This window comes from Dermacentor silvarum, chromosome 9 (assembly GCF_013339745.2).
Source record: "Dermacentor silvarum isolate Dsil-2018 chromosome 9, BIME_Dsil_1.4, whole genome shotgun sequence".
NCBI lineage: Eukaryota > Metazoa > Arthropoda > Arachnida > Ixodida > Ixodidae > Dermacentor > Dermacentor silvarum.
The window spans coordinates 124551258-124578064 of record NC_051162.1 but is presented as its reverse complement, the minus strand read 5'-3'; the positions used below and the strand labels follow the sequence as shown (position 1 = coordinate 124578064).

The 26807-nt window shown below is 42.7% G+C and overlaps 1 protein-coding gene across 14 annotated transcripts in view; it reads left to right on the top strand.

Moving 5' to 3' along the window:
• Positions 1 to 1083: 1083 nt before the first annotated feature.
• LOC119464238 (uncharacterized) overlaps positions 1084 to 26807 on the top strand; it is a 92459-nt gene continuing 66735 nt past the window's right edge. For 2 of the 14 annotated variants that reach the window (XM_037725130.2, XM_037725127.2), the window contains exons 1-8: positions 1094 to 1401; positions 4046 to 4367; positions 8050 to 8151; positions 9725 to 9853; positions 17721 to 17939; positions 20741 to 20899; positions 23026 to 23067; positions 25289 to 25330. In XM_037725130.2, the coding sequence (XP_037581058.1) occupies positions 4134 to 4367; positions 8050 to 8151; positions 9725 to 9853; positions 17721 to 17939; positions 20741 to 20899; positions 23026 to 23067; positions 25289 to 25330 (927 nt within the window). In that variant the 5' untranslated portion in view covers positions 1094 to 1401; positions 4046 to 4133. Of the gene's footprint in view, positions 1402 to 4045; positions 4368 to 8049; positions 8152 to 9724; positions 9854 to 17720; positions 17940 to 20740; positions 20900 to 23025; positions 23068 to 25288; positions 25331 to 26807 lie in introns of all 14 variants that reach the window. The other 12 variants (XM_037725135.2, XM_037725134.2, XM_037725133.2 and 9 more) reach the window with 9 other exon arrangements.

Here is a 26807-nt window from a genome sequence, read left to right as displayed (position 1 = left end):
ATGGTCACATTAGTACCCTAGAGAGATTTGTAGGCATCAAGAATCGCGTGCCGACTTACTCGAAGACGTCGATGATTTAAGCCACACGGTATCATGGTAAGTGTACTCGCGGAAATGCGACTTCAGTATACTTGTGTGTCGACGTTTATGCAGTTTTGGAAATATGGGTAGTGCATACAATTTCCAACACTTTCTCCTCCAGGCTTTGCACGACCTTATGAATTTATAATGTAAAGGTTAGGTCTCAAACATTATTTTTCCTCATAAACTATTTGAACGACTGCATTCAGCCTGATTTAGGAGAGTTTTAACGGAGCGAGTTAGTTTTCGTTCAGCTTGAAAAACACGCTGATGAGGAGACAATTAACATTGAACAGTGCAGGTGTGCTGTCTCCTTCGTTGTCCCACTATCTCGGCTGTTTCCCATTTCTGCTATTCGATGGTTCACCCTGAATATTGGTTTTACGAGATTATCCACTTGTGCGCGTGAGGGAAGGCCTGAACTATACGAATATAGATTTTGGATTTGAATTTAATGCAGTGCAGCATTAGCAGCTCTTACTACTGTTTTTCTAGCACCTTGTGCCTGAGGCCGCATAGTCTAAGCCTCTTTGACGCAAATAAATCTAACAGAAATAATAATTTTGATCAGAAAAATACGAAGACATGGGCTCCTATCCCACCAGTAGGCAGTCAATCTTCGTTCTTCCGCCCACTTTCATTTCTCTATCATTTCCACATTGCATAAAAACAAGTAATTCACAATATGTTTTCCTTTGTGACATTATCTGATGGCTTCATGTGACAACACATTGTATGGGTTACTTGCCGAGACCAAGCAAAACAGACACTCGAATTAGTGACACATATTAAAAGAAATGTTGTGATTTATGCTGTGGTTTCTTCAATGCTTTTGAGAAAGGTGAAGAGCAAAACATCGCATGGAACGTTCATGTACACCTGTGACCCCCCTGGTAACCAAACAATTCTCGCGCCAGATTTTTCGTCCAGTACGTAAGGCCATAGTTTTAACTAAACTTTTATTTTCTTCGGTAGTAAGCGCCACTGTTTCCTTTCGACAGCTGATGACGTCGACTGTCGGCGCGGCGGCCTCCCGCCTTTCCTGATCATCTGCGCGCTGCTGCTGGAAGTGCCGTGGCAAGCTGGCTTTATCAAAATGCGTTTCCATGGCAACAATCTTGTTCACCGATAGAAGGCTGTCGGCGGCGGCGGCGGCTGTTCGGGGTGCGTTCCGCTTCGCTTGCTCTCGGAAACCAGGCAGGAATGGCCGTCATGGCTTCTCGAAACACATCCCCTATATCGTAGACGAGTGAATGCGAGAGAATTCAATAGGTGCATGCGGGCCTGCTTGGTGGAATGTTTCCTTGCTTCTGAGAAAAGGTAAGCAACTGTTTTGCAGAACTTTGGGTGTTGTGAAACGTGGTACTCGTTGATCAATCTGTGGCTGGCCCTTCATGTATACATGTTATCAGGAAGGCTGGCCAGGTACAGCCTGGCGAGAAATGTCACTGGTTATTACCGCATACCTAGCAAAACGTACTGGCGGATATTGCTCATGTGGCGTTGATTTTGGAATGATTGGTTTTTTGCGTACCTGCCATGCATGCAAGAAATGCGTGAAAAAGTTTATTTGATGGTGCCCACGGTAGCTCTAATGGTACGATACATTCACAATTGTCGCAACTAATCTGGAACAACAGCATAATTAGTAATATTTGTGCAACGCACTTGGACGGATTTCGCACTTTGACGTCCGGGTTATCATCCGCATAGTGCCTGCATTTCGGTTTCCACACCAGGAAATGAAATTTCGCTTTGACCGTCTGTTATGCTTAAAGGGTGGGTCCGCACTTCACCGCAAAAATTATCATTCGTTTCTATCAAGTCCTGCCAGCTCTCAACGGCTGATCAACATCTTAACAGGAAATGGTCCCTTTTGTTTTTTGGCGATGACCCCTCATATGATCAAATCAGTAACTCGGTCCTACCTTAGCAACTGCGTTTAGCATATAAAATAAATCCGCCTTGGAGTACGTTCTTGTTAGCGGGTGATCTACAAACCTAATACTCGAGGTGTTTTTTTTTCATACATTTCGCGAATAAAATATTGACCCTCCACAAAAAGTTTGATATCATAATATATTCACGTTTCAAACAGTCGCTGCTAAACGTCGAAAGAGAATATTCGCACCTTATATTTTACTACACCAACATGCTTAACCGCTCATTACAATAACTGAACAGCGTTGTCAACAAAATACGACTGCATGGCAACATCACTTGAGTTTGCGAGCCGAGTGTTTATGAGAACGTCATCACGTCCGTTGAGCTTAAGTGACCTAATACAGGAAGGATGATATCCGATGTGGTGTCTCAGTAGTAATAACGTTGCGTTACTGAGCACAAAGTAATCGGTTTGATTCCACCAGCTTCAACAGCACTGAGATATGTGTGAAGGGCAATAACGCTGGCGCACCTAAATTTAGGTGCGCGTGAAAGAACCTCGGATGGTCATAATTGACCGCGAGTCCCACACTAGGGCGTGCTATATACTGAAATTCTAGTTTTCGCACTTAAAGTGCCAGAACTTAATGTTTTATAGAATGCAGGCTGGGGCAGTCGTTACAAGCTCCGTCATTTGGGTTGGTGGTACAGCATATGATGCCCCTGCGAACTGTCCAAAGCATGCTGCTCCAACATATGCAGCCAGTACTGACCTCTTGCTTGTGAATCAGCTCAATAACGAGTGGTACCCGACAAATAATACTAAAGGCGGCTTAGCTACGAACCAATGCAACAGATAGTTACAGGTGCTGGTTCATGGAAGACAATTTTGCTAAGCCACCACTCAGATTTCTACATAAGAGCCTCAACGCTTTTATATAAACATACGTATATAATGCAGGACAAGCTGCACGAAAAAATGTCACAGGCCTGCGCGGCACACGCAGCACAGTCACAGCGTAAGCTGGTGGAGCGGCTTAAGAGTAGCAATTTCGGCACCACGCACAACAGGCTCTTCGCGGCAGTCTCTTCGCCTCGTTTTGACGAGAGCGATCTCAACTGTCCGCCTGGCGTCGACAGCGAGCGGCGGTTTGTAATGCTCTCTGCACAGCAGTCTGCTGAGCCCGATGATGCTTTGGTGTAGCCGCGCACGTAGCTCTACAATTCGCTTCTTCAGCAGCGATTCGTACCTTGCGAGGAGACGCCATGACGTGTACCGAAGAGGTACCGAGAATACGTAGCGCACATCTCACATCGGGATCGCGTTTATTGCACGCCTCGTCTGAATCGCATCTCGTCGTCTGCGCCTGTGCATGCGGCTTTTGCAGGCGCCTTAACTAGATGGCGCCACCATACTGGCGGAGGCTCGGATCGTATGCGCCTACGCACCTGTCTAGGGCGCGTTTATAGGGCCTTTTTCTGACGCTGATTGCAAGCGCTTGCTTGGCTCAGTGGTAAAGTATCCGATTTCCACACAGCGGGCCTGGGTTCGATCCCGGTGAAGACCGGGTACTTTTTTTCGCATTTCAGGCGATAGCGGTTACGCGGCGGCGGCGGACAACAACGCAAACCGAAACGGCGATTAGAATAAGCCCATAACAACTTATGCTGTAAAAATGCAACTGCAACTTTTTACGTTCTATTTTTACGTGTATTATTGTGCAAGTATTTTTATTTTTTTTTATTCTGCGTCACCAGGCGCTTACGGCGCTTACGGTGTTTTGTTGTGCTGCTTCCTGTTATATGTTAAGATCAGTATGTTCTGTCAGCTTTCGCAATAACTAGTAGGTTCCCTGTGGCTTTTGTATACAAGAACACTCTTGTACTGCATTCGATTAAGCTGCTAACCCTGTATGTGAAGGTTTGCGCGTGCAAATTAAAGCTTCAATCGGTAGACATCGCCTGTTACCGCTAATTACGTCCCCTTGTCTTATTATATTTGTGCTGCTTCGAAATCATGAATGACAACCAACCCGCCCCAATGAATGTCTCACTTCGGTTAAATTATCCTTACATCCAGGGTTTGCCCATTGAAAGCCCATTGACGGACAGCGGAACGCTCACCGTAGTGCGGACACCCCGTTGCCTGGGAAGTAGAAGACTGCGTCATGGGCACTCTGGTGACTTACCGCGACCTTCCCGGAGGTCCGACGAAGATCAAGTTCGCGGACGAGATATCACGACATTGCTTGTGCCGGAAGTGCCAAATGCTGTCCCTCTGCATGTACACAGATACTGCTTCCCACATGTTTTGCGATAACTGCCTCAACGATCAGAGCTACAAGCACAAAAAGTATGAAATCTACTGTCCGGATGAGCGCAAGGAGGTTTCCCTCGCAGAGGTAACGTACTTCCCCTGGGCCCATTTTCTTCAGGTGCCATTGAATTCTGTCGTTTGAAAATTGTTTCGCCAAATTTCCTCCATCACCAAAACAGCATAAAGATACCGTACGGATTACCATTTCCTTATAGCGAAGCTGTCTTTGCAATCCCTTAGCGGACTTTTCTGGCAGGGGCAGTTTGGTGCTGCGCCTATCTAGCCAAAAAGCTGACGCTGAAAATCTTCAAAAACCTGCCCGAGGTTCACCCTCAGTCCCCAAGCATAGCAGCCCGATGATCTAACCTTTAGGTCACAATCACACGTACAATGACCTCTTCGAGTTAATTACCACATGTGTCACATTAGGTATCACGGTGTCGCGAAAGAACATGCATGCGCCAGTGTAGCTTACACCAGAGAACTAAGAATGAAATGGCCAAATTTATAGCACTTTAATAATGACTTCAGGAAAGATTCGCTTCAATTAGATTCCAAGATGTGCGTTGTGTCTGCATTGTCGTGAGGTCGTTTTGTCAAGCTTAACGAACGTGAGCTCCAAGTGAGAAACCTCGACAGGAATGTAATATACCCGGTGTTTCAGCAGGCAGCTTCAAAAAGCTTTAAAGGTTGCCTGTGGCAAGTAAAACAATTGTAGTTGATGATCTGGTCTACTCGAAGAGGAGGACATTACTTGCAGAAAAAAATTAAAAGCATAATCGGCTAATTCACAAAAAAGTCACTAATTATGTTTTACCTAATTACCTTCTGGCCCACTTTTCAATTTACAAATTCTAGCTGGAGAGTTCGCGAGGCGGATCCACTTGTTACGAACTCTCAGGATGACACCAATTTCGAGATATTAATTCCCGAACTTTTGGGAGAAATGCATTTAGTTACTTTGTGCTTCAACACGCAAAACGACTTTTGTTAAGAAAGTAACTGGAACGCCCATGCATTTCGCCAGAAAGTTTGGAATTTAATATCTCGAAATTGGTGTCATCCTGAGAGTTCGTTCCAAGTGGATCCACCTTGCGAACTCCACGCCTGGAATTTGTAAATAGCAATATAAGCCATAAGGTAATTTGTCTAAAACCTAATTAGTGAATGTTTGTTAATAAGTTGATTATGTATTTCATTTTGGGGGGAAAGTAATGTCCACCTCTTCGAGCAGATCAGCTCATGAACTAGAATTGTGCTATGTGTTACAGAGAACCTTTAAAAATTTTGAGTCTTCGCCTAAAGTTTATTCTCTGTGATAAAATAAAAAAATTTCGGGCCTAGCAACTAGGAAAGCACATACAGCCACTTGAAAAATATGCCCAATTTTATACATTGTGAACAAATAATAACGTTATTCAAACCCCTGCACGATGACATATTGAGACCAAGTGCAAAGACCAAGCGATTATCTTCCAACCTGTCTTACTAAAAAATAATTTAGGCATGTGATTCAAACTTGCAGCATGCGTCCACAAAATAGTGTTTGATCATGTCTTCAAGAAGTTTGAACTCTCTATGTTTTCATGAATGCTGTTGTTTTTGACGCACTGTATTGCTAAGAGTGCACGAAGCGCCCGAATGTGCTAATAGGCGAAACGCACACTGGCTGACACTAAGGAGTCCTCTCTCTCTTGCTCAGTGACTGTAGCGTTCTTCTGCTGTGCACGACATCATGGGTTCGACTCTCGGTCGCGACGGCTATATTTCCGCAGGATGCATGTTAAATTTAAGTGTATGTTAACGCCACGAGTCAAGATTATTCCTAAGCACTCCACCACGGCCTTCCTCATAACCCAGAGTGAAGTTCCTGGACGCGAAACCCCCAAATTTCAGATGGCACTAAGGCTCGTTTCAATTCTGGACAGCCGTAGAAGAAAGTACAGTGGGGCTGCTAGTAAGACAGTTCTAAGACAAAGTAATAAAGTGCATTTGGAAAATGCCTCAGCGATCTGACGCCAGTTCGCAGTCGACCAAATAATTCTGAGGAAAAGAAGTGTTATTGCTGGTATTTCTCACTTTTTCTGTACGAGCCTTTGAAGAACAAAACTTAGCTAAGTTCAAGTGCCTAAGTGAGCGTGACAATTTTTTTGTGCCCAAATGACCTTCTTGCCAGCTTCTGGGCCAGCTGCGCAGCCGCTATCTTTTTTGGACAGCAAGGTAGTCAGTATCATTTTTGCCTTCGTGGCTGTCTTCGCGATAGCTTTGTTCATTTTCTGGCTTCTCAGAATTGAAACGATATCTTTGTTGACCGCTGTCTGCCTTGCTGTCTCTTTAGCTGTCTATGGCACCGACTTCAGCTATGCTGTTGATAGTTTAAGTAGACCGAGGAGGCAATAGAAAGTCAAGGACATAAACAGATGTGCACAGTTGCAGCGCACTTTATATACATCGATTAGCTATCATGGGCAGTAATCTTTTCCTGACTGAAACGTCTGTGTTGAATATATCCTGCGGTAGTTATAGGGATTCTGTCGCATCAGCTGGATGAGGTTTCGAGGCGGGCGCTACTTGCAAGAAAAATCGCACACGGACTTTAGGTTGGCGCCATATTGCTCTAAATATACTTAGTTCATAAATATAGAGTACGTAAATTTTGGAATGAAATGCGAGCTATAATAAGGGAATATCAATTTAGCGAACATCCCTCCTGAGCAGCAGTTGCAATAAGTAAGTCTTCAAAATATGACGGAATGAATTGACGTTCTATTTAACAGTCATCAACATTACATTTCGCGCAGCGCTGATAAATATACCAGAACATGCCCAAATACAGCTTAAACTCTCTATACGACAACCCTTCAGGGGATCCTGTATAAGGAAACACGGCATTTCAACTGTCTTTTAATATGACATGGTGCATTAAAAATTACGTGGTTTCATACTCTTTACAAAAACGTGTATATAAAATATTTACACGAGGTGCAAGCATACCAGTAGGCAAAATGGTGTGGAAGATCGTTCATCTCCTTGTCGACCCGTTGATATTTTCTCGCAAGATTCTCTTGTCTTCACTCTCGCTACACTACCCCCGCACCTAATCACTGAAGCGGGGATGGCCAGCATGCTTTATCTGGGGCCGGGTTATATAGCTTGAGTCGAATGACGTGAACAATATCACTCAGTGGGCGCTTAGACGCCACCATAGGTTTGACTGGGTCGGTCTCATGAGTGACGTCTTTATGCTGGGGCAAAACAATGTATAGGATCGCTTCAGCTGGTAGGAGCTTCTCTGAAGACTATTTTTCGTGTCCGGACCAGAGGAGCAATATGGAACCAGGAGAGCTATGGGTGTTTCCCTGTGCGATCAGTGACAATATGATCAGATATGACCTCGATATTCGTAAGATGGCACGCATAATGCCTATTTGTTGTCGGGGAGAGCTACACAACACTTTCTGATAACCTAGCGGTGGCTTGACAGTATTGAATCCTAGAGAGTATTATGCTTTCAGAAATGAGTGCCAGATGATATTAACCTGTGTACCAATTTCTAAATGTGAAATGCCCCAAAAAGTTGAAAAAAAAGCGAATGTTCCTTTATGAATACCCTAAATATATTCGATAACATTTTCTTTCATAGGCTATTCTCCACTTCGGCATCAAAAGTCTGTGCACGTAATTGTGAAGCCTTGTATACTGAATTAGTATTAAACGAAAGGGGAAATGTGGTCTACGATTTATATGCACCTTTCACTTTATTTCAGATGTTTGAAGCTCGTGATCTGGTCACCATACTTCGTGATCAGTATGTGGAATGCCCTAACCAACCAAAGTGCACTGTTAAACTTCCTCTCGGGCAACTTGAGGTATGATTAGCATGTTCTGTTACTTGTGGCTGTATTAATCTATTTTGTTTTCTGGAGAAATGTGGAAACTATGAGAGCCTCGTGTCTGACATAACTTGGCATCTGAGACATCTTCGTTGATAAGGTAAGAAAGCAAAATGTTGAAGACCCCAAAAGAGGACAGGAAGGTTGCAGGTCTTCAGCTAATTTTACCGCCAAAAAGGCTCTAATCTAGAAACCTAAAGTGTAGCTTGACGCACTCAACAAGCAGAGCGTTGCCATTTCAAACTACGTGCCTGACAAATTTCCATAAAAGCAAAATACATATTAAAAAATCCTTGTTTTGCAAGAAATGCGAAATCAATCCTGCTTTGTACCTATATAACATCTTGGGAAATCAGGAGGCACGACGCAATGTTTTTAATGTGACACATTTTGTGTGTTTTAGCGCTCATAAGCTCTAAATAATGTGAATATACTGAATGTTAGCCCAGTTTGAAAACTTGAGTAATGCAACCCTACAATAAAAACAATATCTTAACTTTGATACCAACAAGATCTACACTGAGGAAATTCTTTCTCAGAATTTCAATATCTCAATGAGGCCCTTAACAAATTTGAATTCATGTATTAAAATGTTATAGGACTCGTATTTGAAGTGTGTTTACAGGCTTAGAGCTTTTATGTCTGCTGTGTAGCTCTCCTCGAAAGCCTTTCTTAACATTCGCAACTCTGCAATTTAATCTCGGATTACTGCTACTTACAGCCAGATGCTGTGAAGGAAATGAATTGGTATGATTTGCAATCAGAAAGACAAGCTTTCCGAAGCATCTCGCTCTTTAATGGTAGCTAAAAAAACTACACGAGCAGTAAAGACTAGAGATGTATTAGCAGTGTTTGGGCTTTCGCATTTAAAGCCGAAATCAAATATACACACCAGAGTAGACCATATTTTGAAATCTTCGTAGTTTGAACTAAAGACTGAGTTGGCCCTGTGATTTATGGCCCATAAATGATAACCGGTGGTGTCTTAAACGGACTGAGCGAGTGTTAAGTAAGAAAGTGACATTGAGTGGCAGTGGAGAAGCGCAGCATAGACTGTTCATAAAGGAATATAGTCATCCAGGTTCACAACGTATCGGTTTGGTTGCCACTGACAAGGTGTTTCATTTGTAACTAGAGTTGCTCTCCAGTATGCTGGCGATGGCTACTTCTTTTACGTAGGGTGTTTTGCTGGGCGAGGTGGGACCATTCGCTGCTTCTTTTGACTAGCTAAATAATATTAAATTACAAACAAACAAACAAACAAACACAAATTCCTGCACTTATAGCTAAATAAAACTGGAGGAAATGTAGCCAACCTGTGGGAGGAAGTTTATCGCGAAAAACTACAGCTTTAGATAAAACAAAGTCGGCGAATGTCGGAGGTGAAGAAACATGTTCCATGCGTACGCAGAAGCTAGACATTCACACCTACGCACGGTGCTGTGGAGCCAACGTTAAGGCGCTATTGGATGCTTTCAAGAAAAGCATTGATCTTACAGTGGACTGAGAATGATATTCTTTGGTACATCATTGAATTCGTCCATTACAGAATCATTACATAGAATGCAAGGAGATATCAAGCATCAAGTGTACCAAGTGTGGCCAAGAAGTACCATCCACATTGTGGATCGAGCACAAAACTAAATGCCAGGTGACGTGCGACGAGTTCACACTTAAGGTAAGCTTTACAGTGGACATACTACAACTGTCCTCTTGCTTGCTCAATAACACGTGCAGACCATGAGATTCCGGGATATTTATTTTGAAAAGATGTTCGAAACAACTCGTATTGCAGAGAATCTATTCTAGCGTCTTCGTTTTATATAAAGCATTGTATCTGAAAGAGGAACCATCACACAGTCCGACGCAAAAATAGTTTTATGTACAATCAAGATGGGCGCTATCGTTTTCCAAAAGTGGGAAAGAAAAACAAAAGAATTGAGCAATTGGTGGTAAAATCTTATTCCGGTTTAAAGAGATATAAATCGGAGCGATAAGGGAAAGGCAAGGAGGTTCACCAAATAGGTTTGCACATTGGCGCTGGTATTGATAGGTTTCAGAGTAGCATAGTTCCTGCTTTTACGATAGTAAATTATTGCACCAAATCATTATTTCCTTTAATACCTTAAATCCTTAATGTTTTAATGCCTAAACTATTTTCTTAATTGCCTCAAAGAAATCATGCGTTCATCTGCTGCGAAAGAGTTTCGACGAGCAAGTTCACCGCCTAACTGAAGCGGGATACCCGCAATAATGCTCTCACCAGTTGCAGAAACAATGCTTCAGGTGAAGAAGCAAGGCACTAATGCCAACCGTGCGGGAGCACAGGAAGGTACAAAGAATGTGCCCGCTATTCCTTGCATACATTTTGTTTCGCATAACCTGAAGAAAGTTGTCGAAAGGGCGGAAGTAAAGACGCTTTTTATTGCCGCAGCTGACAAGATAGCAAAAATGTGCAGAGTGGTAATGAAGGAGATAAGGAATCTTTGTGTACTAAGAATCATCGCGATAAGCCTGTACAGTGCGCTGAAAACGTAGTGTAATCAATTACTTTGGATTGCGGTTCGTCTTACATAGGCCAAATGGGGAGATGCCTAAATGACAGATTGAAAGAGTATAAGTACAACACAACAAAATAGTACCAGTACATCTTGGTATTCGTTATAGGGACTGCGGCTGCGCACAATTATTGGAAAAAACTAGCCTCATGTCCAAATTAATAGAAAGGCTAACAAGGGAGATTGCTGAAGCCCTAGAAATAAAAAATCTGAGTCAATGCTGTGTCAGCAAGCCGTCCATCATGCTCTCACAGAAAGACGTCACATCCCCTTACAGGAACCGTTTTTCACACGTAGTAGGCTTGAGCATGTTATGATCCTTCATTTCTCTTATATTTTCCTATCTTCTCTTTAATCATGTTCAGCCAGTACTTCTTCTGCGCACCCAGTGAATAACCCTTCAGTAATTAGTGCGCCCCGTGTACGTGACGTTCTTGTTCGTCTGGTCCTTGTTATCTGCATGGCGCTGTTTTACTCCGGATATGAACAACTAGCTCAAAAATACGTCTTGGCTAAATTAATCAGCGTTATAATAACCTGAAAACATCAAACAAAGCGTTCAAAACGGTTCGGTGCAATTACAGTGCTGTACGATAGCACTGCTTGGTATTTTAGAGTGACAACCGATATGGTCTCACTCCCGTGATAATATTAATGGCCGCTGGTGTCAGTCTCTAAAAAATTACAAAAGCAATATTATCATCCTGCTGTGAGGATTCGAAATTATCACCAACATATGCGAATTACAAGAGTATTTACAGCCTCTCTGCCACTTTTTGTTAATAATTTTAATTAGATTGCGTTAGCTATATAATAAGGTTTATGGTTTCAGGAGTGCACATCTTGAGCACATTTGCATTGTGTGTGGATGTATTCTGTATCTCAAACTCTTCTCAAAGAGAAAAAAACTCAGCTACTCTGCTGATCCTGGAATATTGATCCTGGACTAATCGAGATGATGCTCAAATGGCTCAAGCCCGCTCAACATCTGTGTGCTGAATAGAGCTAGCATCTGCAACTTCTTCGTGTTCTATAATAACTTTCCGTCTTCAACATGTTCTGACAATGATTCAGTGTGTCAGGTACATCCACATTATTTATGTTCTACCACTCGACATCTTATCATATTTACGGGATGGCACTCACGTCGTCTCGTTTTCTTCAAGGACTTCATGAAGCTTAATAATGGGCTAGACCAAATATAAATTTGCAAAAGAAGAAGGTCACAGGATTCGACCCATAATAATCTAAAACGTCGTTTTAGTAGAGACCAGTGGCTAAGTCCAGATAGGTAAAAGGAGGAAGGAAAAACACCCCCCAAGCACTCCGTACTGATGGTTAACCAGCGAAACTGAAGCGTGCGGCCCCGGTGTTTAGCAATGGGTTAATCCCGGCGCTGTATTGAAGCGTTTCTCAATTATTGGTTACGTGTTTGTGTTTCTAGTGGAACGCAAGCGCCAATGGCGGGTGGATGCTGCCAACCACGACGCCGAGCTAACTCGAGATATCGAACGCATGCGACAACGGCGAGTCGAGGAGGCGGGGTTGCGGGCAGAGCAGCGTCAACGTGGCAATGGCGGGAACGCGTTCGTAACGACGTCACTAACGGCACTGCCAATGGCGCACGCGCTTGGGTGCGACGTAGAGAACGACGTAACTGACGGTGTAGCCAATGGAGACGTTTATCGAAACATGTGGCGAACGGTCGTTTCGCCTAGCCATATACAGCTTTCGCTGTGAAAAAAGATCACACATTCACCTTTACCGCAGGGGGCCGCAACTTCCACGAGATAATCTGTAAATAAAGGGGAAGCGCGAAGCAGCCATAATGAAACGTAGAGCACTGTGGGGCCACAACAAGTATGCGATGGTGCGTGGAATAAGGAAAGCAGTAAAATTGATGGTGCCAGCACTAACGTTCGCAAATGCCATTCTAACTTAAAATCGGATATCTTGGCGGGGTTGGAAGTTGAACAAAGATCGGTAGGCCGGTTGGCTTTGGGATCCCACTGTAAAACCGCAAATAAGGCAGTGCAGGGTGACATTGGTTGGGCCTCTTTTGAAGTCAGAGAAGTGAACAGCAGAATTAGTTTTGAAGAAAGACTAAGGAACTTGGATAAAAATAAATGGGCGGCGAAAGTGCTTAAGTATCTGTACCTGAAAAGCATGGACACAGAATGGAGGAAGAGGTCAAGAACGTTGACACCCAAGTACAAGATAATTGAAAGCGTAAATAGACAACCGGGAATCCCAACAACGAAAGTGCGAGAAACGGAGACACTGACTTGGATGCAAAGAACGGAAACAAAAAAAAATACAATGGAGGTTTACAAGAATGTGAAAAAAGAAATTAGACGGTAAAATCTGTGCGATTACACAAAAGACAGTGCCTTGCTATTTGAGGCTCGAGCCGGTTGCCTAAGGACAAAAACATACCGGAACAAATATTCGGAACTAGCTGAGGCAAGTGTATGCTGCAGCAAAAGTACGGAGACATCTCAGCACATCCTAATGGAATGCGAAGGGAATAACCGAGTGAGAACCGTAGGTAACGTGCACTTTCCAGAAGCGCTTGGATTTAAAGTTGACGGAAGCATCAACCAGTCAGCAGTCGAGATAAGCAAGAGACGGCATTGGTGGAAAAAAAAGCGGGGAATAGATTGGTACGACCGGATCTGTTAGTCATAGGTAGTGGTACAAGGTATATTTCGAAGGAAAAAATGAAAGATGAAGGAGATGTTTAAAAAATAATAAATTAAAACGTATATTGCTTACCTGATTAAATCAAGCGGGCTAGGCGACCTTTTGTCACCGCCCCATTACAAAGAGGAGGCCATTAAATCATCAGTATCGAATACAAATCAAACGCTGTTTTTTTTTACTTCTCGGAAGACGACTGCTGGTTCTCAGCTTCAACAAACACCGCACGACACAGGGTAACGCTTGCTGTGCGCCTTATACTTCGCCTGCTCTCGCATCACTGATTTGCACTACAGTCGAGGCAATAATCTTTTTTCTTTTCTGAAAAGTCGAAGCACTTGATTGTCGATAACAGCAGCCACCATAAAAAAAATTGCTTCAAGAAGCTTATGAGACAGACCATCACACTCTCGGAGAGCTTCTTCATCACAGAAACGCATCCAACGTCTCAAGACTCTTTTAGCACACTATTTCACTATGTAGCTGCATCAAATGGCGTCATTATTTCAGCTACACGCTGTTTCTCAAATACCAACTTATACACAGGGAAGAAAAATCGTGTAGCCATCGTCAATGCTAAATTTTCTTGAGGCGAGTATTTGACGTCACTTCGGCAGTGGTAGAGATGAAACTATGCTGTCTCTTAAATAGATACGCATAAATATTCTGTGCAATGTTCTTGAAAAACAATGGGCAGCTTAAGGGAAAAATCTTCCTTCTGAGCTTCGATTTCCTTCACTTGAAACAGAAATGTAGTTTTTTTTTTTCTTGAGGGAGGGAGGGGGCTGCACTGGCGCCGATTTCGATTTCGATGATATCTGTTGCACTTAAAGTTACCTGTTTATTATTTTCCGACTGTGGGGTATTAGACTTTTTTTATATTGGCTATCAATTTTTATATGCAAATTATTCAAAGTAAAAATGTAAGTGAGAAAACTAGTCGACAACTTTGCAACTCAGGTATTAAAAACGATACATTTCTGTACACTACACCAATTGAGACGTGTAAAGCGGATAAATTTGATTTACTATGCACGCCTCTGTAAAATACCATTGATTTATTAGTAGGACTTCTCCAATACATTCGTAAGCATTCTAGAACTTCACCGAAGTTCTAAACTCAACAATGAAGTTGGTCCGTTTTAGATGTTCTGACTGCCATATCTCTTCTTTTTCCGCGGAGTTATGAATACGTTCACTTTGGGCTTCAGTTTCTTAAGTGAAACATTTTTTTTATCTTCGCCCCATTTCGCCGGTACTAGGTGCTGTCTTGCACAATTGGCCGGTACCAAACATTGTGAAAACCAACACAAACATACGCGGCATGGGCTGGCACCTGATGCACTTAATCACGGACGGGAGCAAGAACAAAAGACGTAGTCGTCGTCACTCCGTCGTCGTTATTTCATCGCCTTTAATCCGTAGTGATCAATATTTTGTTCTCATGTCGTCGTCATTGTGCTGCCGCCATTGCTTTCTCATCGTCCTCGGTGCGGCGTCATCGCGCCACTCTCGTCCCGTCATCATCGTCCGTCACCATCTCTCGGCGTCGTCATTCATCGCCATCATTCTGTCAAAACCACGATGTTGTAACAATTCCGTCGTCGTATACCGCCGTCGTTATTCCGTCGTCATCGTGCTGACATCGTCATAATCCTCTTGTTCTCATGCCATCGCCTTCGTTATTTCGTCATGCATGCTGTGCGCATGCTTAAGCGCCACAAGTTTATGTCTACCGACGCGTTTCCCGGTGAAAATGTGTCCAACGTGGTCTTGTGCTCCATACTTCCAAATGGGCGCTAAACAACAAAAGCGTTCATCGCGAACACCAATGCAAGCTTCGCTTGAATCTGTTCCCACAGAGAATATGACCCACACATCTTGCAAGGCGATAGCTCTCTTTAACGACTTCACGACTTTAGATGGATGTCGCCCAATATCGCACATTGAAAACTAGAAAGGGTAGCACTAGCGACGAGGAGACGTGTAAAGAGCAACGAGAAAAACAGGTGTTGTTGAGCCCTGAATCGGCCGGGTGCATTCTTTGGTTGTTTACATCGAGGCAGGCTCTTTCATCAGCGTCGCCCAGACGGCGACAGTGCCCGACACCGGCTGGGACGTGATGACAAAGAAGCTCGCGAAGCTACCACAACCACCACCCTTCGTGGAAGTGGGGACCAGCACGAAGGTCCCTTTCCCGACCCTGGCAAAATGACCGTCACGAAGAGCAAGAAACCAAGTAGACGACTTTCTTGAAAGGAGTGTGAATCCCTTGTTTCCAATTGCCTCTTCCTTGCTTCTGAGGGTGCAACATCAGAGGCGGAGCTCTGTGAACAATACGACCCCTCTGATTGGCCGCACCAAGGTCATCAGTTTCCCTAGAAGGATCGACTAGGGAAGACAACTGGTTTATAAGCGGACACCTTGGATGCAGTGGGGGTGTCCTGACGTGTTCTGATGTGTGCTGAGACATCTAGTGAGCTGAGACTTTCAAAGTGCTTCCCCATGGAGTGAGCTTCCATATTTGGAGCCACTGTAAGTATGTATAATAAACCTTTTTTTTCACTCTGTATTTACTCCCGGACGTACTCATCCCTTTTTCTGAAGAATCACCGGCCTAAACGCTACCCCGAGTCCCAACAGTGTGGAGACACGGGGGAGCAAAGGTTTCGGAGGGCGCATGTCCACTACGAGTGCCCAATCTGCAACAAACACCACAGCAATTTAGTGTTATCGCGTGATTCTGTCAACTGTGGTGCTGAGTGTCGTGGTAGCATTTGGCACTGTGGCTTCCATTGAGTTTGCCACTTCCTCGGTCTGCTGGTGTGCTTATAAGGTTTCGTGATGCACGGATGGCACGACGATATGGATCAGGTTACACAACAAAGCCATCACTCTCTGACAATTATCCTGCATGGTTACTGCCGCAATTTCTCAAGCTTTTTTTAACCCACCTATTTTTCATTCTTATTGTGAAATATTGCCACTCTCAATCAACATTCTTATTCCAAAATTCAGTTGAACGACATTTTTTTAATGCAAGTTATTTTTAACTGGTTCAGTGGTTATTTATTCAGAACATTTATGCGTTGTACGTGGACTCGAAAAGGGAGATCCGAGTTGGCACTGAACCGAAATACCTCCTAAATATAGAGTAAATGTTGTGAAAGAAAGAGCGAAAACATAGACTTCAACCAATTGACTGCCTTCATTCATTTAATCATTCATTCAATCATTCATTCATTCATTCATTCTTTATTTACAACATACTTTACAAAATGCAAAAGCATTACTGGACACATAGCCATCGGCTAGTCCCGGAGAGAGAGAGATACGAAAACGGTTGTTTTTGTACTGTATTAATTTTCTCGTTCTTAGACAACTAAGTTTACTGTTGTAACAACGCTGTTTTAGTTTATCAATTTATTTTGTTTGCAACCTTTGACCGGAGGTACCCTTAAATCCCAATGCTCTCGGACCTCCTTCTGCATATTTATTAGTATGTTGTTTGCTGCTTTGAACAAAAAAATGCGGTTATTCACGTACACTAGACAAGGCACAATGGCTCCACAGTCGGCCATACAAGTCTGTTATCTTTGCGTCGCAAGCACTTGTGTTGCTTTTTCTGTTGACGAATGGTATATCCAGTCTTGGAGAAACATATCTTCTACTGAAGGGCATGAAGCAGTAAAGAACAAAAGATAGGCCGGTCGTCCAGTCTGCTTAACAAGGTGTGTAGCTAAGTAACATTTAATTTTTCTACAGCATGACCTTCCTGGGACGCCAGATGTGAACAGCTATATTTTTAAGGATAACATGGCACATTACCCAGGAATGTGAGCAAGGCGAAACAACTTGAACGCTAGCTTGCAACATAACACCCACTAAGAAGTCTCGCATGTGTATATTAAAATTTCTTGCCCTAAGAGATTTCTTGGTTGCAAAAAAGATGTGTGAAAGAACACAATGTACGCATGCGTGACTTTCTGACAAAGGGAAGGCTTTTCACAGTGCGTGTTTAGTCACAAGTTAGCGCTCTTTGTTCTCTGTCCAGTGTATTGAGCTGTCTTCCTTGAAAAGGCAACATCAACTGGCCTTCAATTCTGCACTTCCGAAACTGTATCCTTCAGCAAAAAGCCTGCCTAGAAAATTTTCCATGGTCTGTAACAGCGTCATTAGCAGAAAAAAAAAACAGCCTTGCCTTTATCTGTTTTTCTTGCAGCCGAAGGAGACCACGCGAGTGAATTTGTTTTTAAATGAATCTGAGGCAGCGAACTTTGGTTTCAGGCATCCGACAACCGCGGCGCTAAGCGAAAACCTCCACCGGCATCGTCAGCGAGCCCACCATTCTCCTCCTCAAGAAAAAACAAATCAACTAAAAGTACAACAGCTGCCGCAAGCCTCCCCTATCCTAGCAGTCAACGTGCAGATGCTACAACAGGCGAACTTAATCAACAGTTCCCGCAAATCGGGCATGCAAGCACTTCTACCCAACCGTCAGTTAAGGTAAATCTTTTCTATTTTTTTTGTCTCTGTATTACTTTCTATCACTCATTAACATTCTGCAGTATGACATGTAACAGGAAGAATCTCCATAAAGTCCTGAAAAATACATTTAGAAGTCATGCAGGAATACTGGACACAACGCTCTTCAGGCTTTATCAACACATTCTGAACGTGGGATACGCATCCGTCTGCGGAATTGACATTAACTTGGCAGCTCTACTGTTCTGGTATACTGCATTTTCACCACAGCCAAGACGCTGTTACGGTGGAAGGAGGCTTGGTAAGGCCGGAAAGTTGGGAAAATGAAATACCTCTCGCGATGCCACCCTGAAGTTTTCGCACCATCCTCCCGTGACGTCATGAATCTTGACATCACCTACGTGAGTGCAGCTGAAAGGTTATTGGTAAAAACTGTATTTCAATATGGACGGAACCGAAGGCTCAACTTGGCAAGTTTCGGGAACTCTTCCTGCTCCTGAACGGCTCAAATTAGGGAAAGCTTCTTGAGAACCCTGACGGTCACACTGATGAACAGGTTCTAAAATTGATGGCGCAAAATTTAAATAGGGCACGTTTCATCCAAATTCTGTCCACTAATTATCAATATCCTACCGCCTAAAGAACTTATCTTCTGAATAAAGAGACCTAATGTTTCTATTAAGTTTCGTTTTAAGATATGCACTCGGCATGATTGCTCAGTGCGTGTGTGCGTTAGTAAGTGCCTTTGTGCCAGTTTTAACGGGATAGCGTTAAGGGCCCCGTGTCGCAGAAAATCTGGCGTCGGCGTCGCCTTTAGCGCCCGCGGCCGAGAAAATCCCCAACCACGCAGGACCTCCAAATATACTTACGCATGCCACACCAGTCTATCATTAATGTTGCTCATACCTTGTCTTGCATTCTTGGCAAAGCTATTCCTCGGAATTTTGAGAATGACAATCCACAAACAAATGTCATGAAACAAAACAGCCACAGCGCATGCCTTTTATGTTAAATCTTCTGACTGAAATATTAAAAGTACGAAACAAAAATGGAAACCTGAAAAATTGTGCAATTTTTCTTCGCGCAGCTGTGCGATATCTCCGGGATCGCCCCAGGCAAGAGGCCGTGTTTCTACCAGAACGCTTGCCTTCGTGCATGGCGTTAGCCGCCAGTTTTTCTCGGTAACCATAACGGTTGCTTAAGCTGCAGTTGTGTGGAAGCGTGAGAAGCAGTCAGGGATCTATGCTATCGGGTTCCAATCTTAAAAGCGAAGCTTAAGCGTCCTCCCAAATTTTTTTAAGGACGCTAGTCTTTCTTGGGCTACCTGAACGCGAAAAACTGTCAATCGATTCAACCGTCCGGCCAAAACCGACCAAGCTATTAGCACTGGTGGCATGGGTCATACACGTTAACATTATACAGCACCAATGAAACCACGGGCCTACTTGAGGCAAAATATATGCACATAACCGTGATCCGCAGCGTTCATTTAATTAAGAATACACATTGGACTGGTTTTTACGCTAGCAAATGAAAATTTGATGCGTTATAAATGGTGTTAAAAAGACGCTATGAGTTAAAAACAAGCCGACTGAAGCCGCGGCTTTGTAGCCGGCTTTAAGCCAACAAAAGGTCTCAATAGATGGCGCGAAAGCAGGGCGAACGCGGGAAATTTGAATTGAATTCAGCAGAACCTCCATTGCATCCATCATGGGAGGCGTGAGAGGGGAGAAGAACGTGAGGGGTGGAAGGGTGGAGAAGAGAGGGTGTTACGTAACAGGGGCGGCAGAAGGCTATCGTCTTTCGACGTCATTTGCAGCGAAGCAAGCAGATATGTGGCCAATTTTTTTTCTTTTTTTTTACGCGGGCTTGCGACCATGCTGTAGAAATTTTGTGCGTGTGCATCCACACATGCACTTTCGCAGAACCTGTATTGTCCTATGGATCCCGGCAATGGCGGCCGCATTTCGAAGGGGACGAAATGCGAAAACACCCGTGTACTTAGATTAGGTGCACATTAAAGAACCCCAGGTGGCCCAAATTTCCGAAGTCCCCCACTACGGCATGCCCCATAATCAGATCACTGGTTTTGGCACGTAAAACCCATAATCTAACTATTTTATTTTATTGTCCTACGGAGTCACTTCTACTAGCACTGCGTGAACGTTTATGCACCTTGTGTGAAGTTGCGCGAGTAGTGCACATTCCGTACGTAATAGAAAATGCGGTCATGTGGTCCGAAAATAAATGATTTAAATATATTACAAATAAGTATACTCGGATCATGGTCATGCAGGGAGGAAGCGCATTTAAAGCGCATTAGTTTTAGTTCATATGCACAGTGTTGCTGCAACGTTGACATGTTGCAATCTATGGGAAGCGAACCTTTGTAAAATGTGTTTTACAAAGGGTCTGCCAATAAATCATCATCATTATCATCCATCTTCTTCTCTCTTCTTCTCTCGGGGGTTTTTCGTGCCAAAACCAGTTGTGATTATGAGGCACGCCGTAGTGGAGGGCTCCGGAATAATTTTGATCATTATCATCCACAACAACCCGTATTTCTTAATATGAAAGGCCTCCAGCAAATCTCTTGCAAACATGTGACCACTCCTACCGAGCATGGTGATCTTACGACGCAATGCCTCGGCGTTGAAGAAGGAACAAAGGTAATGCTCGCAAGCGGTAATTGAAGCTTCTTGTTAAAGGCCTTCAACGTGCAGTGGGCATAAAATAAGATCGTGATCGGTACCAGAGGCATTTAGCTTCGTTTCAATGAAATTTCTTTACACAAACTCAGACTTTGTTCTCTGTGCTTACAGCCGAAATTCCCAACATCAGCCGAGCCTGAGAAGACCACGTGTAAGCACTGTGAGAGGAAGGTGAAAGAGTCGAACATGCCACGTCATCTGGAAGTATGCTACAAAATTCCAGTTCCCTGCCCATACTGCGAGAAAGCAATCAGCAGAAGTGATTTGAAGGTGAGCGTAAACACTGCATTTTGTTTCTTAAGGGTTCAAATTAAATAAAGATTCGATATCAATGCAGTCACAAGTGTCTCAATTGTATTTGCTGGAAAGTGCATATAAGTTGTGCGCGCACAAATCCAACATTTATGATTTACACTTTCATCGCACAATTGCACAATTCAGATGCTTATAAAGGGAACCGGTACTGCGTGCTTTATGTAACTTACATATGCCACAACTATCATTCAAAGTTTCTTGCTCTAGCGTTTCTTCATACTGCGTATTTATTTCATGTTTATCAAGTTTACCTACAGGCAACACATTTAATAAATGACGCAAACGCGCGTTCATTTATTAACCCTATCTCACACTGGACTAGCGAGCGATACCTATCAGAATTACATATTTCATATCTTATCTAGCTCAGAAAAATACCGATGGTATCAGTTATTTTGAGAAAGTGAGGCATTGGCCATTATAAACGATGGTGATTTAAATTAGGTATAGGCTATCCTGCAGTTTACACAACCGCAAAACACAGGCACGCACACACACACACACACACACACACACACACACACACACACACACACACGCACATATATATATTATACAGGGTGTTCCAACTACCATGCAGCAAGATTTAAAAATATACAAATGCCACGCAACTAGACAGAACCAAGGTTGTATGCTCTTTGCCTTCGCTTGGTGATACTCGGAGTACTTTTTGCATTCCACCTAATTAACTATTTAGTCATAAGTAGTCGTAGCTATTTAGTCGTAATCAACTTCTCAAATATTTTAATTAGATGAAAAGTGCCAATGAGAAAATTGTGGAGCAACAAGAAAAACTACCGATGTAGCTTTCTGTTGTCCAATATGTGCTACATAAAAGTGTTTTTCTGAGCGTGAAAGAAGCCCGCGAATACACGCAAAGTGCCTCGAGTGGCCAGTAGCCCTGCAATATTGCGTATATTCGGGGTTTTCTTTGACGTTCGTAAAAACACTTTTATGCAGCACGTATTGAGCACCAGAAAGCTGTATCGGTAGTTAGAATAGCGCGGGGGTGTGTCTCCCTGCTTGTCTGTCGTGTTTTTTTTTTTTTTTGCACTGTTCCCCTGTCGAGTTTTTACCGATTAGCCAAAGCCTCTACGGTGATGACCATTAAGCTTTATTTCAAATAACGTTTAGTGTATTTGTCCTGCAAACACTCTCCGTGGCTACAAATTAGGGTGAGTTAACTGTTCTCATATTTATTAATGTGTATTGGTATTTGGATCGTTATCGGGATATATATATATATATATATATATATATATATATATATATATATATATATATTCTTAACCAACCCACTGCGGTAGCTTAACTGTGGCGTTTCTCTGCAGAGGTCGATGTCGTAGGCAAGGCCACCGCTCCCCCCCCCCTCCCTGGGTCCCTTCCCTATATGAGATATTAGGAACACGCCGACGTACTTGTATTTTGGTGCACGTTAAAGAATGCCAGGTGCTCAGAAGTATTCTGAGGCCCCCATCACGGCGTGCTTCCTAAACGGATTGTGGCTGTGGTGCCAAAGTCCCACAAAATTATTTCCTAGCCCAGTAAATTCGTATGTAAATTGTGGTTCATTACTGTGTGAGCAATATAATTGCGCACCGGATATTCTGCATCCATTGAAAAAGACATTATTTTACAAAGGCAACTTTTGACAAAGACATTACTTTGTTATGCCCAGCATTTTACAAGCATTTGCCGGAAATATTTTTCTGGATCGCACGACTGCTGACGATAAGGCGTGATTGAAACGTTCCAAACCAGTGCGCATTAGATATGTCGAACAATTCATCTAAGTAATACTATAGCTTGGTTAAGCAATCGCAAATTCTCAGTATTCTCAGTATATATTACAACATATAGAAAAAGTTGCAAAGTTATTGAAAAACATCATAGCTATTCCGGCAACTTCACTCCCAAATCGGCAAACTATTATTTTATTCTTCAATCGTTAACATGTTCTTTAATATGTGCTCAAGTTTCAAATGTTGAGCCCTCGCTAGCCTGTGTCTGAGAATATTCTGCAATATACATCGCACTTTTTTTTTCACAATTGACAGTTGCATCATTTCCTACATTTGCAGGCGCATGTTGAACAATGCGAGCGTGAATTCGAAGCCAGAAAGGTAAGACACCTGAATTTTTCTTATCTTTTTCTTCCGTGGGCCTATAGGCATTTGGGTAGCTCATTTTTTTATCATAAACAGTCAAATGGCGATTTAACAAAATGCGATGTGCGAAGTTCTCATTTCAAAAGAAGTGTTTTCGCGATTCTCCGAAAAGAGTACATGTAGCCATATTTTCGAAAACCTCAAAGCAACGAAGTGAACTGAACTCGTTGCCTGACTTAATAAAACTTAGGGACGTAAATACGTATACCGTAAAGAAACAGGTAACAGGAAACTTAAGTGCTCAAAATGCCTCCAAATTTATTCACGTTTTCCTATTGCATGACAGCTTCAGCCAGGTCATTTGTCCATTAAGAAACAGCCCGTTTCGGTGTGAACATTGAATAGCTTCGCGTCGACTTTACCAGATTGCACTCTCTTCTCTCTCTCGCAGACTTGTTGAAAAGGGCTCGCCGTCTACGATAAATGCATACACAAACCGGCTAAATTTGTATTTTTTTAATTCTTTTCATTACATACACGTTATTTGTATGATTGTTGCAAGTGTTCTCAACTTACCGAACTTCTAGACTTTGCGAAATAATTCTCCGGTGTAATTTGTCTCGTTCAACATAGGCTGAACCGTAATTAGGATCTAGAACGTCAAATATAAATCGAAACTTAACGTCGTGTTTACCTATTAACGTCAAAGCAAGAACCAGAATTTAGGACCTCATTTTGCGTTAAAATTTGGTGTCGCTATGATTTAACCGCCTGATAATATAATAGTTACATGCTGCACCGTTTGGAAGCGAGAAAGAACGGTTGAAAAGGCTTAATAGAAAAACACAGCTGATAGGTGCTAATTCATAGGTTATGTCCAATCAGAGGTCTCTCCTGTCGGTTCATAACCTAAACTGAAGGCAGTCGATTCACTTGGATTCAACTATGTGTGTTCGCAATTTTTATAGAACATAGTGTTCGTATAATTAACAGCCTGCGTTTGTCACACTTCTATTATTCTTTGTACAGCTCTAGTGAGTGAACGGCGCTCACATGCATAACGTAGCCTGCCCTCTAATATAAAACATCTTGCTGCTTTTGGAAAGAGCTGTTATTCCGCCATTGAGTAAAAGCTCATGAACCAGCCCTCGTGGGTGTATCATATATGGCTGAATCTTATACGCCAATCACTAATATGTGTGTGATAAATTATATCGCAGTAAAAGAAAAATGTTGTCCTCGTCTGGGGAGAGAACCTGGGACTAGGGCCTTTCACTGACGGTCGCACTTCCATCCGAGCTATTTAGGGCGCTAGGAGATCGCAGAGCCAGATCGAAGTAATCTACAACACGCTCGAAGCGAAACGACGTTGAACAAAGCAAATCAGTCATGCCGAGATCCGCAAGGTTGATCAGTATCATGCCAGTAAAGTATTGTCATCCACCCATGAGTTGCAGGAAGCCACACACAAAAAAAAACACATAGTTTTTCTCTTTAGGAGGAGGAGGAGAGAAAGAGAAGGCAGGGATGCAGGCAGGGATGCTTTAGCTTACATCTGTACTCGGGTACCTGACATTTCCGATGACGATGACGTTTCACAGGCATTTCCCTGTGAAACAGGGTGGCGACAAATAGTCAGCTAAGCCGCCTGAGCTAACAGGTTCTGCATCTATTGTACTCTAGCATTTTTCCTGGCTGTACTTTATATTCTTTCTCTTCATTAAATCATATATATCTACATTGTAATGCAACTTATGCCTGCAACGACCTTGGCATCATCGATCTCTTCATGATATTTTTTCGCACATTAATACTCCCGTAAAGTTAATATTCCATTAATGCTCCCGTAAGCGTTGATTTCCAGCACTTCTGGAAACTTGCTTTACACATCACATCAGCATATCATCATTACATATCTTAACAGCACATCATGGTGTGCGTTATAGTGTATGACTCCAGCAGCTTAAGTAAACTTTAAGGAGGAACAATGAATATGTTGAAGCGTATATATGCATAAATGTTTGTAATCCGTATCGTCATTATGTTCCCCTCTAAAATGAAATGGCCACTTCAAGCATATTTGCTTTCACTGGCACGGTGTTACACAGCTATATACTTTACAATAAGTGGGCGATGTTTGCTGTTCCATGAGTGATATCTTGATTGCGTTCAGCTATCACTGGTACGTGGCTAAGCTCTTGTAATCATAGTATGTGTAATTTTTTATTAATTCCAGACAAGCGATGCTACAGCTGCAAGTTCTGAAAAATTAAACAAGGTAAGAAAACATAACGTTTTATTCTTTATTATTAGTGTGCTGCTCTAGTGCTCTAAATCATAATGGTCTATGAAGCGAACACATGCAAAACACACTCTTTTTACGCTGGCTGAAAAATGAACCCTGCAACAAAATTATCCGCGGTAGGTGTAGTTTCCAATCTCAGTTAACCAAATCATGTTGCGTGTGCGAAGTACCTTGACCGCGTTATCTTGTTCTGTTGTGGCGGTGTTTAAAACAGACTTGGGTGCTGCCTGGTACTAAAATGAAATTTGTCTGCTTTAACTTAGCTGAACCTTTCTAAACAAAGAGGAGCCAAAACTGGGCTGCTAGCCCCGTTTAGAGCCCGTTTTTTCTTTCTTTCTTTCTTTCTGGTCAAGTTATCACTGAACAAATTACTAGCCTTCCTTCAAAGCGACCACTGCTACGCTTGACGAAAGAGCGTTCCATTTTTATTTTTCCTCAAGCAAGTTTTGGTGTTAGATTTCACGGGTAAATTTGATGCTGCCTCGACCTAGGAAAACTTTTTGCCAGAATTGCTTAACTTAGTACTGCTATGAGCAAGCTTAGTCTTCCCGAAATCAAAAGTTCTGCTAAGTGTGGCTGAAAGACCACGATCGCGTGGAAAACTCTGGCAACATACTATCGACTAAAAACATTTACGGACCAGAGGATCTGACAAAAAGCTGAATATCTCCGCAGCCTCAAAACGCAGCGTGGTATTCCCATTTCCGGCCTCTACTGGCATATGCCAACAACATTGATATGTACGGTTTTACTCGCTGCTTTTAAATGCTGCTCGGATATTTAGTGTTTTCTGAGATCCCGTGGTCCGTAAACTCTTTTGGTCGATAGTACGCTCAACGCATCTTACAAAGTACAAGGGCCATCTGGTCACTTTCGGGGAATGTTTTCAGCTCAGGTACCAAACGTCATGCTACGATAATGCATGGCGTGAGAGCAAAGCTGAATCTTGAGCCGACGCAGCATATTGGTTTAACAAACAGGAGCAGCATGCCATGCTGCATTATCAATCAACCAAATCAATTTTATTTTTATATTTACACATGCTGGAGAGTCATTTTCGAATATAAGCTACATAAGCAGCTTGACGTCTATCGAAGACCTTAATAGGTAAGAGCAATCCATTCATGTGTGCACAATTACAACAACGCATAATAATGACTAAGTGCATGTGAACGCTGGAATAGCTGGAAATCTGAATGCAGTCCTAAAAAATGAATAAGATATTTTAGCATTGTTCTGTGTCAGCGAAAATCTAACAACATAAAAGGAAGCTATTATTAATTTTAACACCGATCACGACGCCGAATAGAACTAGATTCAATGGATAATTTAGCTCAACAAAAGACTGGAAAGGAACGTCGTTGAAAAATGCAGTGAAATTCGCTGCTGAGCCTGCATTTATGATGTTATACAACAGACAACATGAATATATAAATCTGGCATGCCGAGC